Source organism: Puntigrus tetrazona, chromosome 21, assembly GCF_018831695.1.
Source record: "Puntigrus tetrazona isolate hp1 chromosome 21, ASM1883169v1, whole genome shotgun sequence".
NCBI lineage: Eukaryota > Metazoa > Chordata > Actinopteri > Cypriniformes > Cyprinidae > Puntigrus > Puntigrus tetrazona.
Genome location: NC_056719.1, coordinates 5,718,627 through 5,739,731, shown reverse-complemented (window position 1 = coordinate 5,739,731; position 21,105 = coordinate 5,718,627). Strand labels below are relative to the sequence as shown.

Here is a 21,105-nt window from a genome sequence, read left to right as displayed (position 1 = left end):
TGAAGGGCTGGATAAAAAATATATATGCTTTTTTGGTTTATTCTGTTTATATATAACTTATTACATATTATATAGATATTTGTTACCTTCCAGTTTGCTTGCTTTATCTGGAAAAGATTTTCCAAGTTCCAAGCAGATCTGAACTGTAAGTAGATATTATGTTTCCAAGACTGGGTGGAGAAAGCAATGACACATGCTATTACTAATATTTATCACAAAGCACAAAAGGAGTTGAGGACTGTACAGTGATCTTGCAATTGTGACATTTGTAGTATCTAGAATAATTAAGAGAATAATTACTAAATGATTTATGAGCCACACCGGGATAGCTTTATCTCTTATGTCAAAAATGAATTATGGTCTCCATCCCTAATGTTGCACAGCCCTTTGTGAATGTTTAAAATCTTATCTTTACAGAGCGCTTAATACTAAAAACAAGTGAAAATTATTGCCTATAGTTTTTTTTTTCTAAAACGATTTCAATAAGTTAATGTAACATTAGAGAAACTTGTCTGCCAGTGAGGAAAACAGCCGTTATGTATTTTTGCAAATATAAAGAAACAACAATATAAATTTTATAATTTTGCATAAAGAATATTTTTGGCTACACAGTATTATAACGTTCAAAATGTTAGGGCAGTGGCGAAGCTATGGTGAGCAGTGTAGGTCATTTTTCAAACCTGTGTAAAACAACCCATGCAAATCTATCTATTTTCATATGCTTTTCAAGACTGCCTTTATTCGATCAATAATGCAGCAAAAACAGGAACATTGTGAAATACCATCACAATTTTAAAAAAGTCTTCTCTATTTTAATCGTAGTGCGTCACTTTTCAAAGCAGCCCTTGCTCCAGTCTTCAATGCCTCATCATGCTTGAGAAATCATTCTCTGCTCAAAAAAAACATTTCGCAATTGTGCTGCTTTTTAAGAAAATTTTTTTTTTTTTTTTTTAATGGAAACGGTGTTACTTCTGGTAGGATTATTTAATGAACAGAACCTTGATTTCCTGATCAGTGCTTGCTGAATTAAAAAAAAATCTTTTGACTTGTAGCGTATGATCCTAGTATTCTCGTCTCGTTCGCCACCCTAAATGACATCACCGAGTTTAAAAAGGACGAAGCCTATCCCTTCAACCTCCTTTATCCCTCCGCATTCCATGAGACAGGCAAAGTATTCTCCATCTCCACAGTGAGCCAGATCCGAATATCCACTCGGACCATCGTAGATGATCAGTTTACGGTCCTCCCATCCTGAGGCATCCCACGGGGATTTATTCAAGCAGACAGCAAGGTGCGTTCTCTTGCTTGGGTGGGTTGGATGGCAATAGAGTAGCCATGTTCTTCCAGTCGCTCGATCAGGTGCAAAACTCAATACGCTTCCATGGCAGCCATGTCCGGTCTCTGTCAGCTTACGTGCAGACGAAAGCTTTTCGAAAGCATCTCCGTTATTCTCGCTTAGAGCCTCGACCCTGTGGCCTGATACACTTCGGGCATTGCAGTAAAGTTTGCCGTTGCCTTTGTCGTCAATGATTTCAGCCATCTGACACTCGTTAGACTCGCCGTCCACGCGCTTTCCTAAATGCCAAGTACTTCCTTTATCGTCACTGTAGAAAGTAAATGCACGTGACGTGGGTTCACAGTTGAGTGAGTGACAAGGATACACGTATGCTGGGATAATCAGTCTACCGCCCTTCATCTGAACGCCGTGTCCTGGACCGACAGCAAAGGTGGCCCAGTCCTTCTCCTGCTCACCGATCACATCTTCTGTCAGGTCTGTAATGTCGCTCCAGGTTTTGCCGGCGTCCTCACTGGTTAAGTAACAAAGTCGCGCCTGATTCTTATTGTTTTGTATTTGTTTGTGTTCAGAGACCCCAACAGGAACAGTGATGAAAAACAGAAAAAGGGTCTTGGATTCCTTCTCATAGACTGGACACGGATTCATGCTGCGGCGGTTTGGTTGACAGGCAGAACTGAGCAACTCGTGACTACTATCCCACTGAAAAAAAGGAGAGAGGGGGAAAAAAAAAGGCTTAAAATTAAAACTGAACATTTGCCAAATGTGCTTACCCTTCAGTCTAAATCAGTTCTAAACAAATATGTCTGTGGACTTTTAGAATTACTTGCGAGTACTATATTTTAATAGCTGTTTGGACTCTTAGGCCTCATTTACGCTAGTGCATTTTCGTTTTAAAACGCATAACTTTTGTTATGGTTACACTTACACCTATCGTTTACACCATTCCGGTATTTTCCACCCTTGAAAACTAAGACTTTTGAAAACGCTGCAGACCCCGGTGTAGTTTGAAAATGCTGGGGTCGCATTTCAGTGTAACGCAATAGCAAAACTGAATCTTTTGAAAACGATTCTCGACGACCATGCAATCAACAACATCATGCTCATTGTTGTATCCATAGATCTGTTTTGGCAGACATCTTAATAGGGAATGCACCTATGCATATCTATGGTTCTACATGCATGAATGGTCATGTGACATGCGTTTTGGGTTGTGTAGTTTAAATGGAGATTTAAACTACACAACCCAAAACGCACGTCACATGACCATTCGTGCATGTAGAACCATTTCAGAAAGGCAGCTGAAACACCAGTGTCAACAGAGACCGTTTTAGTGTAAAGGGGCTTCAATCTGATGGCACCCATATGCTGCACAGGATCCACTTATGAGCAAATGCTAAATGATTCCAAATCTGTTCTGATGATGAAAGTTTGGTTGAACTTTTGCCTGAGCCATGGGAATAAATGTATCACTTTTTTATTTTTGAGAGAACTATTTTCCGAGAACTGCTTAACAATGTACAATAGTGACTACATGTTTATGTAGCACAAGACTTACCTCAACCTCACCATCCTTCCATATTCCTTTTCTCATCACAAGGACATCTGCATCCGTGTCATTTGCAGTTCTCCGCTTTTCGGCAAAAGCAAGAAATGCACGGTTGTCACTGATATAGATGAGAGCTGGAATTCTGTATGTCACCTGCATGTTTTCAGATGTCTGAGGCTCCTGTTTGAATAATGTAGTTACAGGAAAGGGTCTTGATTTGCTTCCTGGATGCGTTTTGTCCATTGTTGATTTTTAATCCTGCAAATATAAGAAGCAGATTCATATTATCAGCCAAAACAGTCACGAGGCAAGAGCAATATAAGACGAGCCAAGTGGTGACGTTTTATATAGAGGGTTCCAGTTCATTATAAAGGAAGGATTATTTTTGCTTCTCATGTCTACATTCTCTCCGTGTCCACTAAAGGGATCCCGAATAGTCCAATGTGTGCGTTTGAAGGAGTTTGAGAGCGTGAACGCCCTTCACTTTCATCAAATTACAAGCATAGCTCAAATGAAAACAGCAACACGAAGCACAAACGCAACAGATAAGCCGCACAAGTAACGGTTCGCTGGCTGCCGCTTTGATAACTTAAGCAAAATGTGAGCTGTTCGTGTTGCTTCAGAGACCGGAAGTCCGACTCACGTTAATACTTACAAAAATGTTCTTTCTGCTCCAAAAGCGAGTGGGTTGCAGGCTTCTTTAAGACCGAGCTCCGCCACAAACTGAACTCCACGCACGCGGACTCTTGTTTTGCTGTGACCTGCCAGATGTAACACCTGTTTTTAGTTACAGCTTATCGCGAAACAGCTACCTTTCTCTTTTTTAATGAACGTCTGTAATGTCATTAACATGCTATTCCTACATATATCCAGTTTTTAAATAATTTGTTTCGTTTTGCTAAGTCATTGTTACAGAGCTGGCTTTGTAAGATCGCCCCCTACTGACAAACAAAATCTAGGATAAAGTGGTAAACATTGCTTTTAAGAGTTCAAATCCAGTAATTGTGCCGAGTTATGCACAGGAAGGTAAACTATTTAAAATAATAAAAATATATATCCACTGCGAGCGTATCGATATTTGTAATATAGCTGTCTTTATCAGAGCAAATGCTTCATTAATTCTGTCCACTATGATGGCATGAAAAGTTATTATTTGGCTGTTTATTCATTCAACGCAACACAGTTGGTCAATTTTGATTAAAAGGATGGCCAAACAAAACTTCATACCATAACATTTAATGACACCAATGCATAACAGTGCAATATTGATAGTGTCCTCTTGAACTGCTTTAAATGAAAATATCAAACTCTTAACTAAACTAGACTGTTCCAGTTATCCTGTGGTAATTACAGATGCAACACAGCTACAGTATTTACAATAAAATGACAAAAATAATGTCAAACACTACACTAAAGGTGTACACAGCAAAGCATACCTTACGTATCAAGCCAGTGCCAGCAGTCATGATTTCATTGTAACATTTACTGCTTTCAAGACATGCTGGGACTTCACCTCAGATACATTCATCTGATTTTTTTTCAGTGTTCAGTAAAAAGAAGTTGTTCACTCAAAACTAAATCTTAATTTCCTCACCCTCAAGATGTAGATGAGCTTGTTTCTTTACTGCAGTAGTGTCAGATAAATTTAACATTATATTCATTTTTCATACGTGTTTTCACCAATGGATCCTCTGCAGTAAATGGGAGTCCAAACAGCTCATTATATATATATATATATATATATATATATATATATATATATATATATATATATATATATATTTAATAGTTCATTATTTAGAACTGTTCTTGTAAAAGGTGCAAGTAAATTTCTCAGTAAAGAGGACTGATTCAATATTTTAAAGTTAAATACATCTTAATGAAGTATTTGTTTATTACAAACACAGCTTTTCATGTCACAAGATAATGGACTGGAGTGGAATGGATTACTTTATTTATCGTGACATCTGATTAATCAGCTGTCTGTCATTCTGATGGCACCCATTCACCGAAGGATCCACTGGTGAACAAACTGATATCAAGCTACATTTCTCCAAAATTTGGTCAAATGAAAAAACAAACTCATAATTTATATCTTGGAAGGTCTGAAGATGAACAATATTTCATTTTGTGGTGAACCAATCCTGTAAAACGTGCCAGGAAAGTACTTTCACCATTTCAGGTGCACAAGAAGTCACTGAGTTTAAATTCCACGAAGGCTATTTCCTCAAGCTCACTTTTCTCTCCACACTCCATGAGGCAGGCAAATCGCTCCTCACACCGAGTCAAATCTGAATATCCGCTGGGACCCTTATAGATGATCCACGGTTGGCCCCAACCAGACGTTTTCAAGGGCGATTTATTCAAGTAAACTCCAAGGTCCTTCCTTTTCTTATTATCAGTTGGATGGGAATAGAGTAACCATGTTTTTGTGTCTGACCGAGTCAAGCAGTCATTTGCGCTCTTCTCCTCTTCCTCCGATGGCTCGGGCGCAGGGAAGCTCAACACGCTACCCTGGCAGCCATGATAGGGCTCCACGAGTTTCTGAGCAACATAAGGATTGTCAAAAGCTGCCCCGCTGCTCTCACTTAAGGCCTCCACTCTGTGGCCACAAGTACTCTGAGCGTTGCAGTACAAATGGCTCCCATCAGCGTGGTCTATGATCTCAGCCATCTCACATTCGCAGGATTTCATTGTGATTTTTCCTCCCATCTGCCAGGTGACACCACAGTCATCACTATGGAACGATAAAGCATGAGGCCTGACTATGAGTGGAAAACGAAAAGGAAAACACCTACAGTGTATGTAATAAACATATGCTGGAATGATCAGTCTTCCACTTTTCATCTGAATACCATGTCCTGGTCCAACTGCAAAAGTAGCCCAGTCGCAGATCTCATCTCCAATAACGCTATTCGTTAAATCGGTTATTTTGCTCCAGTTTTGGCCATAATCTGCACTAGTGACGTAACACAACCGTGCTTGGTTTTTACCCGTAACAATCTGGTGATACTCTGTGGTATTGCCTAATATGCAGACAAAGAAAAGATATATGGTTTTGGATTTCCTCTCGTAGACTGGACAAGGATTCATGGTGCGATGATCCGGCAAACAAGCAGAATAGAGCGTCTGAACAGGAGACCACTGAAAAAAACAACAGCGACAATTAATTCAATTGTGTACAAATGTTGAATTTTAAAATTATACTCTAATGTTAAAATGTTTGCGGTTAGTAAGATGTTTTTGAAGTGTCTATGCTAACCAAGGTTGAATTTATCTGATCAAAAATACATACATAGAATATTATTATCATTTAAAATAACTGGTTTTTTTGTTTTGCAATTCATTTCTGTGATGGCAAAGCTGAATTTTCAGCAGACATTACTCTAGTCTTAAGTGTGACAAGACCCATAGATATTATTATACTGTTCTGAATTGATGCGCAAGAAACATTAATTATTATTATGAATGTTGAACGCAGTTGTGCTGCTTAATGTTTTTGTGGAAAATACTAATAAAATGTTCTAAGTGATTAATAAAAAGTTCAAAAGTACAAGAATTATGTAAAATAAAGTCTTTTCTGTCACTTTAAAACAATTGCATACATCCTTGCTGAATAGAAGTATTAATAGTAATAAATAATATATGAAAAAAAAAAAAAGTACTTGAAGTGATCCATTTTGCAGTGTTCCTCTCCTCATGACCAGCACTTTTGCATCACTGTCACATGGAGTGCTGCGCTCTTCAGCAAATGCAAGGAAAGTCTGACCATCACTGATGTAGATTAAAGCAGGAATCCTGTATGTTTTCCCATCTTTCTGTTGGAATAATGCTGTTCGTGCAGGCAGAGCGTGCAGGGGACCCGGGTGGCTTTTTGACGCCATGCTGTCAATAATAAAAAAAAGAGTTCATTTTCAAAAACAGATAACTCGAAAATCATGTTTTAATAATTGTCGAAATATTATTTGTAGTGTTTTATTGTGCTTTTTTTTTTGTAATTTTTAAGCTAAAAAAATAACCCGACTGGAGTTTGATTGAGATCCATTGGAATAAACAATGAAAAAAACATGATTTTTGAAGATCGTTGAAAACAGAAATCAGTTTTTTTTTGTGTGTGTGTGCAAATGCAGTGGACTTTTCGAGCACAGTACTTCTTTGAAAATGCTAGTCCTGTTGTTATTTAATAAAAAATAAAAGTATACAATACATGTTAAATATGAATCATATAAACCATTAAAAAATGTTACGTCCTGGTCCCACACGGTACAGACATAAATAATCAATTGATTCGACGCCAATAATAATTAGAGGTATTAAGGCAAAAACCGACCATACATACAACCACTTCGCGTTCCGTATAACTTCAAATATTTCGTTCAAATGTTTCATACAGTGCTGTGTACTGCAGCTCTCCGTCTCCAGCTTCCTCCACTGCGGAGTGCAGACTGCTGAGAAAAACGAAAGCGGAACCAATTCAGTGCATTGTGGGAAATGTAGTTCAATCTAACAAGGACGCTGTAGATGCATTTCATTCATTTGTATTAATTACACTGTACCTTTTTAAAATTGATTTAGACTTTTTACAACTGTATTAACTGAGTCAAAATGTTAAAAAAAATATCAGTAAACGTAGTATAAGTGCTACATATCGCGTAACTACGGTTGCTAGGATACTATGCAAGACAGACGCGTCTTAAAATATTCGAGACAAAACGCAAAGGCTCAGTGGTCCCAAGTAAATGTAAGTTACTTTTCTAGAGTTACTAAAGTACTTAAGTACTATATCTTAACCTCTGTGGTGTTTTGGGTATGTATTGTTTTGTGCTGTTACTGCTCACAATTTAATGTTGTCTAGGAGGTATCGGCTTCCTGAAAGAAATGACAGGACTGGGGATTTACAAACTGGACAAAGGACAAAGTTACCCATCAAACTGTTTCCCAATAAGATCATTTTTTCATCCAAGAAATGAAGGTGCTTTTATTTCTGTGAAGATAAAGTCACACGATCCTTCAGATATCCTTCTACTGATTTGGTGCTCAAGTAGCATTTATTGTTAATGTCAATGTTGAAAATAGTTGTGCTGCTTAGTAACAAAAATACTGACTATTGTGGAAAACAAGCTGTAAATTGTAACATTTAAAGTGAATAAACCTGTAATTATAAGAAATCCACTGTAATATCATTTATGGTTTTAAGGGGCTGGACACTGGCTTGTAGCAAACAGAAATATTTTGGATGAAAGAACATCAAAAAGGAAAAACATTTCAGAATCACCTTTTGAAGTGCAGAAACACGAAAAGAGACGACCGGAGAGTGCTCGCAACACTTTAGATGCTCAGCGTTTGGTAAGAATACCTTTTCAATTAGTATATTAATTTAAATTAGCATATTCATTCATTCATTCGTTTAAATTGTGACATTGATGTTCAGTTTCTCTTTTAATACTCTCTGTGGAACATACACACAAACACTTCCATGATACTTCAGCTTGCTTTGCATTGTGTGGATAAGCCCTCCGACCTCTGTTCTGTTAACATCAGTGGCCAGCGTTTGCAAACGGTAAGCCTCGTACCAAATATCTTGTATTAAACCTTATGTTTAAAGTTAGTTTCACACATACACACACCCAGGAGAACACAGGACTCTCCATACGCATCATAATGGTTATTAAACTGAATAACCTATAGTTTCTATTGCCCCCCAAGACTGCACGTGTTGTAAGTCTTATCTGACACACCCATTTGAGGTCCTGGAGTTTCTTCTAATGAGCTTGTGAATTCAGGTGTGTTTGACGAGGGAAACACACAAAATGTGCGGTGCTGGGAGGGGCCCAGGACCAGGGTTGAGAACACTGCCCTACACCAACCCTACACCGGACTTTCACCCCTTACAAAAAACTTTCTGCTATTTCAGATTTTTAATACACTCCATTCTGTGTGATTTATAAGAATTTTGAAGGCTAAATTTTGTAGCTACATGGGGTAATATAATGAAAAGTAATTTTCTCCTTGTAATACCTATGTCACACACACACACACACACACACACACACACACACACACACACACACACACACACACATAACTACTTAATTTAATCTATTGTTGTAAAATATAATATAAATGTAATATTTACTCCAAAAAAACACATTTGGCATTGCGTTACCAGATTTTTCATTTCTTTTAAACAGGTCAAACCTGAGGATTTTCACGAATTTGATAATATGGCATACATAAATGCTTCTGATAACCATTTACCCTTAGGTAATACAATATTTTGTTTTAATGTTAATGTTAATGTTAATGTTATATTTATATATAGTGCAAACATGTTTGCATCCAAAATATAATCTTATATAATTTGTTTCTAGAACCGTTTGCCAGATTTCCTGCACTGAGGGAATTGGAGCTGTCACTGAACAGTGTTCATGATTTGGAAATTCATGCTGAAGACTTCCAGAAACTGGAGGTGAAACTTGAATTCTGGGCTGTGATCATATTTCAAGCTTGAAGATTTTAAGCAGATGTGACTTAGAATATTGTGATAAACAAAGAAGCTTGACATTATTAATTTGTTTCAGGTGTTGGATTTATCCTTCAATAACTTAACAGGAGAAAGTATATTAAATCTAGGCCTGCTACCGCATCTGAAGGTGCTCCACCTGACTGGAAACCAGCTGGAGATGCTTCCACTCAATATAGCTGGTACCAGCCCCGGAGAAAAGTAAAGGCTTACTACTGCAGTTCAGTCAAAACAGACAAAACGTTGAATCCATTCACTGTAGTTTTCAGTGTCTGTATCTTATGATACAATCTTTTCTTTTTTAATAGCACAGAGCAAAGTGTCTCACTATTTCAAACTCTGGAGGTACTGATGCTTGACGACAATAAATTATCTTCTCCGGAAGTGTTTATGAGCCTTGCTAACCTAAAGAGGTAAGCCAGTTTTTAGTTTTTTTTTAAAATAGAGGAATAGTTATCTTTTGCATTTGTGGAATGTATATATGAATTTCAGTCATATTACATAAAAGTCACGTTTAACAAAATGAATTATTTTACTAGTCCTGCAATATGTGACCTGCAGGTGCTTAAATGGAATCTTTATCATAAAAAGTATGTTTGTATGCATGTAAGTTTTAGTTTTCTGCACAAAATGTGTGTTCATTACAATCAGTTATTTGTAACATTAGATAGTTTATCAAGTTTCAGTTGTTTTATTCTTCTTGGTATAGACTGCCCTCTTGAGGCCCAACCACAAACATGTTCTTTTAGATTTTTAAACAAAAATGTGCTGTAGCTGAAGTAGTGTTGTAAAAAAGAATGTGTGTTGATTAAATGGCCTGGATTGTTTATAGAAGTTTGAAATGTTAAATTATTAACTTATAAATGACAAAAATGCAAACAGGCAATGTAAGCTCAAACTTTTGATTTATTTGTATTTATTTATTTATTTTTTCATTTCATGTAACTTTTTTTGTGCATTTAGACTTCGTCATCTCAACTTACAAAGCAATTATATCTCAGGAGTCCCATTCTTAGAACAGATGGCAACACTACCAGATGCCCAGACAGGCATTATGCCACAGAACATCGGACAGAAGGTGGGCACAGTGAGCGACAAGAAGATGAAGTGTTAGCATATTTGTAAAATGTACAAACAAAAAAAGAGAGAAAAAAATAGGAACACTTTCAATGAAGCCTGTATTTATAATACATAATAAAGGTATTCTCAAGGCATTATAACGAATGCATAATGCATTATAAAAACCTTCTGTGTTATAACCAACAAAGTCTCACAACCAATGTATTTTACAATGTGGTTATTTCATGCTAATTGGTACAAATTCATATAACCTCACTCAATTAGTTTAAAACCACAGTGACGGGTAGTTTTAGGGGCAGGTTAGGTGTAGGTCATTTGTAAAAAACATTCATATGAATTGGCAACTTGCAAAATACAGTGGTATTTGTCTGCTATAAGTAAATGGCAAGATATATAAAATATTCAATTTAAGGATTCTGTATATTTTATATGTAATGTAAGTGGATGAATCGTGTTCATTGTGTGTTATAAATGATCATACTCTTAAAACCTATAATCACAAATAGGTAAATATTAACACATTAAAACTTATTGTGCAACATATTATACATTTATTTATAATGTAATTGTAATGCCTTAAGAATATCACTTATAGTAGGATCTAGTCTCTTATTTGATATTCTTCTGTTTACATATGTCCACACATATACATATATACATATACATATGATTATAACTTGCATCTCAAATAGGAGGACAAAGCAAGGACAAGTCTTGAAATGCATGCTGGGGCCTCACAATACTATCAGAGAAAGGACAATGTATGTGTTCTGGGTCTCCATCTACCTTTTCCAGAACTTCGTCATCTAAATTTGGCCAACAATGAGGTCTGTGTATTGCCTGCAGGTGGTTAAAAAGCATTTGATTTGCTACAAACATAGACAGCCAAATGAAGTCATTGACAGCAGAGCTATTTGCCACTTCTTTTCTCTAGATAGCTGAGGAAGAGGCATTGTTGCCCGTGGCATTGTTTTCAAAGCTCAGCGAGCTTGTTATTCACTCAAACCCCTTGACGACACAGAGAAGTGGTAAGCTCACACATCCTCAGGCAAGTTCATTGTTAGTGCAGATTTAACTAAATCTGTCAAAATATGCACATCTTTTTTCTTTTTTCAACACAGGCGATCCACCAATGCTGACCTGTTTTCTTCAAGACAAGCTGGCTATTAAGATCACACGCAAAAAAACAACAAATCCCACTAGGCGACACATTATACTCCCTAAACGAAAGGTGCCACAAATGCACAAGTTTGGATATAGCGCTTAATATTTTTAAAGTAAATCCTTTCAGAAGCAATTTATCTTCAACTTTCAGGAGAAAGCCGCTCTTCCAAACACACCAAAATTTCCTTCGATCACGGCGAATCAACACGCTGCAGAAACGCTCTTCTCCAAGAAATACACCGGACAAGATAATCCTCTACCCTTAGAGTATGGGTTAACTCATGTGTTTGGCTTCCCTTCTCAAGCAAGCATTGACGACGAGGAAGACATCGCCATAGGCCAAGAGCATTTTGACTTGACAAGTGCAGACATATTCTTTGAGACACATCGAAATGCAGAGCCGTTCTTTGTGACAGAGGTGATGTTATTGCAACTAGAAGTCTGCATATTAAAATTTGTATGACGTGTATGTCAGAAAATGTTTTGTTTTATTTAATTTTCCAGCTAAATGGCTTAAATGAATCTGAATACCAAGAAGATCTCGATGATTCGAAGGAAACCAAGCTGGAAAAAAGCAGCAAAGCGTGTCCAGAAAAATTTATCGGTTATGAAATCTTACTTGATGACACGTCTGAGCCAGAAATGCCAGAGTTTACTGGTAGAAATTTTCCTAAACTCTGTAGTTGACCTCTTGCTTTGTTTGAATCGCTGCCGTTTGTTTGTTCGTGTTGTCACTGATTTCTCTCACCCCAGGAATACAACAAGCTGTTAGCGTTTTGGAGCACGTGCTGAAAAACCTGCTCGTGTATAGAGATTCTAAAGCAAATCTGGACCTTCCTCAGAAGCCGTACACCGAAAGAGAGAAAAAGGTCATTCATCAGTTACACCCAGCGCATTCAGCACGAAAACCCAACATCTGTTATTAATAACATGACAGAAACATTTGTTTCATAGATTAAAAATTTACCTCCTTTGGGGCCGAGGAAGTCGAGGGGAGAAAAAGTTGAAGAACTTCTCACCCAAATAAAGGAGGCGAAAACAATAAGCGAAGTTCCATTAGGTAACAGATATTTCCTTTGTCATTTTATGGCAGGCTTTGAAATAAACATTGTCACCTATTTATTAAAATGACAAAACCGTGATGGAATCCAGTGTAATTAAGCAAGTCAAGCCTAGTGATGCTATTCCAGCTGAAAATATTTTCCAACTGCTCAGCAGATAAATTTCATCAACTAGCACAAACTAGCATGTTTTACAGGTCAGCTAACAAGCACATTGCAGAGATGTTATAATGATTGTTTAGCGCTGTTTACTTTGAAATGCTCTATTTGGCTGTGCAGCTGTTTCTGTATTATTTCAACACTTAACAGATTGTAGCCAGTGTGTAGCACTGCATGCATGAACTTCAGTGGAGTGACTGTTGATATGCCATTTAGGAAAACCTTCAAAATGATATTGAAATTAATATGGATAGATATTTTGTTATTAAATGCACTTGTGTTCTCTATCCAGATAATGTACTCGAAGGACGGAATGGTATTTTTAAGAGAGAATACGAGGAAGCATTGACGCTACTGAAGGACATGAAGAGGAAGTACAGCATGGCTTACCTGAAAAGAGTGGAACAGGCAGCACAGATTGAGACTGAGATGCATAATCTAAACTAGCAGGTGCTTTGCTTTCTGCTTTTTCATGAAGGAGTTTTGTAATAACACACTATTAGGATATTAGAGACATGGTGACAAAATTGTGATCTTTTTGTTTGGTTACAAATAAACAGTATATGTCATTGCTGTCAAATATATTGACTTTGCAATAAATGTATTCTCATCATGTTTTGAGAGTTTATATATCTATAAGGGCATATGTTTCTCTGAAATTAACGGTATATTCCTTGAGGGATTGCCTCAAAGACCATTTCACATCAAAAATTAGTCATTCACCATTTATTCATTTATTTATTAATTCATCCAAATGATTAAATCATTGTGTGTGTATATATATATATATAATAAATAATAAATAATTAATAAAAAATAAATAATTATTTTTTAATATATATCTTTTAGTATTTTTTGATGCGATTAAATAGCCTATATGATGCTATTTTGGTCCGTTTGGAAAAAACGTCAAAAAGTATACCTCATGAAATATTTTATTATATCATGGTATCAAGAAAAATACAAAAGTGTGTATATATATATCAGTATATATATCAGTATATATAATCAACTAATTTGAACTCAACATCAATTAACATGTTAATAGTTTTAGAACAGGATTATGTGTAAACTGCTCCAGAAAATAGTTGCATAATTTTCACATAATTACATAAAGCGTTTTATCACATTAAATAGCTCCTAATAAATATATAGCAGCATAATATCAAATTTCATGCGTTTAAATTCATATACTGACACCTTGCAGCAGTATTTTATACTGTATTCTATTGTATTGACACATTACATTTTTAAAATCACTTTTTATGGAAAACATTTTGCTGAATAAACATATATCAACATAATATCAGATCCGATGAGCTTGAAGCAGTTCACATTTTCCCTAACCTTTTTTTTAGTTGGTAATGTTTTCTATAATAATGTTTGAACACAACGAGCGTGCTGGTTTTCCTGTAGGAGGCGCTTCAGATAAAAACCTAGAAGCGCTGCAGAAACTCCCACAGACCGTCGGAGTTATAAAGTGCGGAGAAGTTTGAGAAGACAAATCCTGCGTGTCCACAGTTTCCTGGAATATGAAGAAAATAATGACCTGCTTGAAACATCTTTTTGTTTTGGTCACAATGCGATGCTTCGTTCAGGGTGAAACAGAGGCAATACGACCAGGAAAAAGTAAGTGACTCCATCAAAGAATAGTTTATTGGTAAATGGGCATCACACTTCGTTGCATCATTCTGCCAGCGAAACGACTGTATTGAAAATACTGTGTAATGAAGTTATATAATACACATTTAGTTACAACGGCGCTATCAGTGATTCAAAGTCATTAAAATGATTGTCATGGCGCGGAAAGGTGTCTATTATGTCCTTCATTGATATGTGTAAACAATGATATTATTGTAGTTTATTTCAATAGACAACACAGTAGAATAATTGTATTTTTTCTCCATAAGGATGCCTCTTGCGATGTTGTAAATAGTCTTCCACACTATATTTGCAGGATTCAGTGAATTCACCATACGGTCTAAAAATGTGTCTCTAGGTGAAATACTATAATCATAATTTAATATATAACATATATAAACTTGTAGTGGCAGCATCACCCTATGAGGATATCTTTTTGTAGTAAACACCAGTCTAATGTTATGGTTCCATCTTGCCTAAAAAATGCCTAAATAAACTGTAAAACTGTCAACACTATTTTGTTAATGGAAAAGAAAATCTCTCTCTCTCTCTCTCTCTATATATATATATATATATATATATATATATATATATATATATATATATATATATATATATATATATATATATATATATTAATTAATGCAGTTCTTCTAAAAATCAAATGATTATATGTTTGTTTTCATACAGTGTCAGGTGTTTTCTGCACTTTTAAAGAGAAGACATACAGGCCAGGAGATAGCTGGCACCCGTATTTGGAGCCCTTTGGATTCATGTTCTGCATGCGCTGTACTTGCACAGAGGTATGTATCCAGCTTAAAAAAACGTTTTCAAGTTTTCATATGAATTTTCGGGGTGATCATTTTTTGAATTCCAATAGGATTTAATGTTGCAGTTTTCCTATACAGTTTCCGTGTATGTATGTAGGTGCATGCGCATGTCAGATCCACGTACTGCCTGTAACATGTCAGTATTTCCATCTGCTTTCATGCGGGTATACATATAGTCTGGTCACGTGAAATGCAACAGCATCAAATGCCCTGTCCTGCGATGTGAAAATCCAGTGACTAACTCGCAGCAGTGTTGTCCCCGTTGCGCAGGTAAAACCTTTCCAAGTCCCATTGTTTATATAAATTGACATGAATAGTTGTAATATGTTCTCATTAGAAATGTCTGATGGATAATCGCAGATGAGCACAGAACTCCTGCTGGTCTGCGGGCACCCGTTAAAACCTGTAGGTATAATGGAAGCACTTATCAAACAGGGGAAACGTTTGCCAACCATGAGCTTTTCCCATCCCGTCAGTCGAACCAGTGTGTCATGTGTACTTGTTCTGTAAGTATTTATTTCTTTAAGTATTTATTTAGGAATTGTTGTTGATGTTAGCTTAGTACATCATTGAACATAGGGATCTAACCTCAACAAAAATGTATTATAATAAAGTGTTATGAAAGACAGCATGTTCCATGTATACATTGAATACAATCATTTTTTATATAAAAGGCTATGCAGTTTAAATTAAATGTAAATATAATGTTCAATAAACCATAATGCACTCACTATATCACCTGAAAATAGTGAATATAGTTAAAAGGTTTTATATAGTTATATAGTTTCAAATTCAATGGTTGGTTTTAGAATCTATAAAACCATGCATAATGTAAAAAAAAATACATCTCTTTCTAGTGTTTAAGACATTTAGATATTTACTGGAATGATTTTACATAAATTCTTACTTTTCTCCGTGTTGTCAAGCACTGATGTTGAGGTTCTGATTTTAATAACTTCTTTAACGCCTGTTTCTTAATATTTTTCATTTCTATTAAAGAATGGGAATATATTCTGTGCATTGAAAACCTGTCAGCCCATTACATGCTCCTCCCCAGTGTCAGTCTCGGATACTTGCTGCTTAGTCTGCAGAGGTGAGATTATATGTGCAACTTAGAGTACTTAAGGTGTAAATGATATTTATTGGATGTTACAAGCTGCATCCATGTTTTAATTTCACCCCTGACTGTAGTGATTAAATAACATTGTCTCTTTTGAATAAACAGAAAGTGCAATTGATATCAATTCTGCATCATTTGAGGATGGAGGACAACAACTGAACAGAGGAGTTGTATGTATTTTATTTTTCAGGGGAGTTGCTTTAGTCAAATATATAATTTTTTTAAATGATCAAAACTCGTTTTACACAGCCTACTACATACCTTCTGTGATCTGATATATTTATAAAGTGGCATCAAGTTTTTATTAATAAGGAACATTTACTGTACTGTAGCTTTTGTTTATACAATCTCTCAATCATTTGCATTGCATTGCATTGCATTATATGTTTTGCCCAGAGCAATAAACACTGCAAATTTTTGTTCATAGATCTAAGCAGAATAAATAATCTTACTAAGACATTATTGGAAAATACAGTGACAAGTGGTATTTATATTCATTTAAATAGTCTGTTACTATATTGGAATGTAATCAAACTTTTTGGCCTTGTAAACATTATCGACTGCAACAAATTTGTTTTTTTTTATTCTGCTTATTTGGTCTAATTTAAATAAAATGTAGGTGTTTTTCCTCCTTGAGTATGAGCCTTCATATTCTGCTATATCATACTACACGAGCTATTAAAATTGTAAATTGTTGTATATTAAGTAAATGTTTTTTTTTAATTGTTTCATTCATGCTACTCTATATATTAGTCCAAACATTTGTTTTTATGTGTCCTGAAACACAAGAGGCATTCTGTGGATCAGTGTGCTGCGGAACAGGTCAGGGGTCGCTCAGTTAGGGCCACACCGTCAACACTGCGGGGGTCTCCCCGAGGCCTCAACCTACAGACCCTGCACCTCAAAGGAGCCTCCGAAACGACTGTTAAAATTCTTCTGCAGCGTAAACATCAGAGAGGTAAACTGTGATGCCCCACTGATTCCAAATATCAAGAACTGCCCATCAAAATACAATGAAGCCACATCCTGTCAAATTAATGTAGGTTTTCTGACTTTGTCTAAGCCTGTGTGTACAGCGGCAAGACGTATTCTCACGGTGACGTGTGGCACCCGGTGCTGGGGAAAGTCTTGGAGTGCATCCTGTGCACCTGCAGGGACGGCTTTCAAGAATGCAGGCGCATCACGTGTCCCAACCAGTATCCATGCCAGCATCCCTTAAAGATAGAGGGGAAATGCTGTAAGATTTGCCCAGGTGGGTGTATGAGTGATATTATATTTGCAGCGATTAAACTTCATGGTTTATTAGTGTGTTTCTTTCCATTTGGTTTCCAGAGCTCAAAGCAGATAGCAACAGGACGGAGTGTTACTTTTCTCAAGACAATAACAGTCTGTTGGTGTATAAAGTTGAACCCCCGTCAGCTGCCCAGTCCGAAGATAAAGTACGAACGATTGCTATTGAGAGACAAGGAGCAACGGAAGTAGAGGTGCAAGTCTGGAAAACAGTTGAAGGTGACTTAAACAAGTTCTAATACTAATTATGTTACTTTTGTGCATTCCAGGCTCTTGTCAGACTTATAGTGTTAAACATCATTTCTATCATAATTTCTATGATTTCAATTCTTTTTCTGATTTCGGTCCTGGAACAACCTATTGCTTAGGAAAGAACAGATTCTTTTATTTCACCAGGTTTCATCAAAATTCTTAGTCACTGACCTAGATTTTATAAATCAATTTAATCTTTGCCAGTTTTCAGCTGCAAGATAAGGTAATGATATAGCACTGGAATGTTTTTTGTAACATTAATGTAATAATAAGTTTCTTTTTGATGACATTTGTTTACTACATGAATACACACTTGGTTTATGTTAATTTCAACATTTCTTAATAGTTGTTTAAAAAGAAAATCAAAAGCTGCATCTGTTAATATTATTGAGCAGAACTGAGCTAACATAACTAACAATTAATTCAGATTTGTATTTTTATTAACTTATATAAACAGATTAATGAATGCTGTAACAAATGTAATGCGCATTGTTAATGCTAGTTAATGTATGTAACATTAACACATGCAAACTTTTTTTTTTTTTTACTTTCTTCTGACCTTTGCAGGTGTTTTGCATCTGATGGAGACAGGTGACGTTCAGAAGAAAGATCTCATAGACCATCCAGAAAATTACATCTTGCTGACTACATTAGATGAGGGTATGTTTCATTCTTTTCACCAAATTAGTTTTGCATTAGTTTTGAATTATTGCTTTATGAGACACAGTAGGTCATACTATACACAGTATCACATATTTAAACATTCAACTATATTTTATAGTTAAAATTGAGTTGTTGTTTTTTTTTGGTCAGTAAAAGTAAAACATATTCCACTCTTTATATGTCAACCTGCAGTAAGATTTAAACAGCTCTAAAAACAAAACAAAGAGTCTAGAGACGAAGCTAAATATTTGAGCTTAGAGTATTTACAGCTGCCAGGAAATATGAGAAGGTGAAAGAGACCAAAGGAAATTGAACATGTCTAACATGAAAATTAAAGAAAGGTTTTTGATTTCCTTTTTACAAATTTTCTGTCTAACTATTTCAGTAAGTCACTCTTAATGCATTTTGTGTGCATTGGCTGTCTTTCAGCTGAAATGCTAAACTGCCAGACCGACTAAGTCCTGTTTGACACGGCACGCTAAAGCAATCCGTATGGTTTTTGTCCTATGTATTACAGTATTCGCAGGAACTACTTTTTTTTGACATGCAGTGCTATGGAAGTCCGTTTCTAAAAAAACTAAAAAAGATAACTGTTTTATATCTTTTATATATTTTGTGTGAAGAATACGAGACTGGTATATTTTTCTATCATTTCAAAATTATTATATATTGAATTTCTGTTTTTTTTTTTTTGTCACAGAATAAAATTGCTAATTGTGACTCAACTATACTTTTTTTACGAGTTCAAATCTCAGCGTTCCGACTTTATATCTCTCAGAATCGCAAAAATAAAATCTCAGAATTGTGAAAAATTTATTTTTTGTGCTTTGATCCCAGATGCAACTTTCAAAAAGCCTAATGCATTTGTGCCACAGGCCTTTGTTGTAAAACTTCTGTATGCAACTTAATTTTTCCCTGTTTGGATTGTCTTTTTCATTTTATGTTTGCACAGACACTTGGAGAAAGTTCAAAGAAGAAGAGGACAAGCAGAAAGACTTGAGTAAGATTAGGAGCTGTGAAGACGGGATCAAGGAAGTGGTGAAGTACTTAAACCCTGAACAGCTGGACAGTCTTTGCACTTCTTAGTCTCCTCCCCACTCTGACACTGTGCCATCCCAGTCTGACACTCATTTTATTACCAGAAGAACACACACACACACACACACACACACACACACGCAATGTGCATGTAGTACAAAACCAGATGCTGGCAGCAGGTAGTCTAAAGATCTCGTTTATTACTATGAGTCAGTTTAGCGCAAGTCTTTAAGAGTTTTACATCCCAGAATTCTTTCTGAGACCTTGTTTTTTTTTTCCAGAGGCCTTGAGGTCAGTCATTTCTCTTGCATTGTTGAAAAATGCACGTTCAATGAGAAAAGTGAGTGAATATATATGCTATTTGGGTGAAACTATAAGGAAGTATGAGTTTAAAGGAATCATCATCATCATCACCATTAAAGGAAATGATGTATGTAATTTTAGCAAGCATCCACTGTATGTACATAAGAGGAAAAACAAGGGATGATGTAGACAGATTATTGGCCGGAATGCTTTTATAAAGTTGACGTAGGCCACATTTTTTCCCCCACTGTTTTTAATTATACGCTACTCTTATATGTAACATGGGTAAACTAAAAATACACTATTTATTGTAAAGTCAAAGCAGCCAACATCTTTAATTCAATAGGATATTTTTCTGCCTATCTTCTTTGCAGAAAATGGTTTGCATTGTAATGTATGTAGCGCGTGTATTGATCTGATTATGTATAACTCGTATGCACTTAAAATGATGAGAAATATATTGGGCTGGTGTCCTGACTAACTAATATAAAATTGTATTGAAAGACTGCTCTTATGTTTTTGTTTTCAAATGTTATTTTAGTATGGAAGCCTGTTTCTGCCACAAAAAAGCCACACATAGACAATATATAGACAATATACAGACAATATAAAATATTATAATTGCAGTTTAGAGAGCTTTATTGATTATAATAGAACATTGTGAAATTGCGAACACTATAGACGCTATTGACTCGCTTTCTAGGCAATATATATATATATATATATATATATATATATATATATATATATATATATATATTGCCTATGAAATTTGAATGAAAGTTTTGTTTTTCATAATGCTATCAGGACGAAAGGCCACATACCCTGTACATACAGCAAAGTTTCAGAAGTGACATATATCCCGCATCCCTCATAATAATTCATGCATCACTTTTGAAACAGCTTGTTTGCAATCAGGGTTAGTTGCTATATCCACCGCCTCAATGGCAGACAAACATAAAAACATAACATAAGGATCCAGTACAGCATATTTGTATGTGTTGTGATTTCCTGTTAATACCTTTCTCTTGTAAGAATGTCTAAACTATTATCTAAACTATTATCTAAACTATTCTTCCATCTCATCCTTTTTTCCTGCTTTTCACTTGCTGGCCTCCATCTGGATTTTGTGTGTCAT

General features: G+C 35.7%; 4 protein-coding genes across 4 annotated transcripts; 2 read left to right on the top strand and 2 right to left on the bottom strand.

Moving 5' to 3' along the window:
• Window positions 1-719: 719 nt before the first annotated feature.
• On the bottom strand, window positions 720-3,819 carry LOC122326918 (sialidase-3-like). Its single transcript, XM_043222135.1, has 3 exons — window positions 3,499-3,819; window positions 2,853-3,101; window positions 720-1,996 (listed from the first exon to the last, which is right to left on the bottom strand). The coding sequence occupies exons 2-3, from the start codon at window positions 3,084-3,086 to the stop codon at window positions 1,088-1,090; spliced, it is 1,143 nt and encodes a 380-aa protein (XP_043078070.1). The 5' UTR covers window positions 3,087-3,101; window positions 3,499-3,819; the 3' UTR covers window positions 720-1,087.
• A 775-nt stretch (window positions 3,820-4,594) lies between these two features.
• neu3.1 (sialidase 3 (membrane sialidase), tandem duplicate 1) lies at window positions 4,595-7,283 on the bottom strand. The gene is made up of 3 exons (XM_043220893.1): window positions 7,174-7,283; window positions 6,509-6,728; window positions 4,595-5,987 (listed from the first exon to the last, which is right to left on the bottom strand). The coding sequence occupies exons 1-3, from the start codon at window positions 7,230-7,232 to the stop codon at window positions 5,022-5,024; spliced, it is 1,245 nt and encodes a 414-aa protein (XP_043076828.1). The 5' UTR covers window positions 7,233-7,283; the 3' UTR covers window positions 4,595-5,021.
• Window positions 7,284-7,520: 237 nt separating this feature from the next.
• xrra1 (X-ray radiation resistance associated 1) lies at window positions 7,521-13,545 on the top strand. Its single transcript, XM_043221824.1, has 17 exons — window positions 7,521-7,584; window positions 7,699-7,815; window positions 8,041-8,189; window positions 8,332-8,403; window positions 9,035-9,107; window positions 9,215-9,312; window positions 9,425-9,567; window positions 9,675-9,779; window positions 10,330-10,444; window positions 11,139-11,273; window positions 11,381-11,474; window positions 11,568-11,677; window positions 11,762-12,028; window positions 12,115-12,268; window positions 12,364-12,479; window positions 12,565-12,670; window positions 13,123-13,545. Exons 2-17 carry the CDS (start codon window positions 7,722-7,724, stop codon window positions 13,275-13,277), a joined length of 1,986 nt encoding a protein of 661 aa, XP_043077759.1. The 5' UTR covers window positions 7,521-7,584; window positions 7,699-7,721; the 3' UTR covers window positions 13,278-13,545.
• Window positions 13,546-14,294: 749 nt separating this feature from the next.
• On the top strand, window positions 14,295-20,474 carry chrdl2 (chordin-like 2). The gene is made up of 11 exons (XM_043220933.1): window positions 14,295-14,459; window positions 15,162-15,274; window positions 15,478-15,571; window positions 15,662-15,807; window positions 16,301-16,394; window positions 16,527-16,591; window positions 17,211-17,379; window positions 17,485-17,673; window positions 17,754-17,930; window positions 18,531-18,623; window positions 19,579-20,474. The coding sequence occupies exons 1-11, from the start codon at window positions 14,363-14,365 to the stop codon at window positions 19,710-19,712; spliced, it is 1,371 nt and encodes a 456-aa protein (XP_043076868.1). The 5' UTR covers window positions 14,295-14,362; the 3' UTR covers window positions 19,713-20,474.
• Window positions 20,475-21,105: the final 631 nt, after the last annotated feature.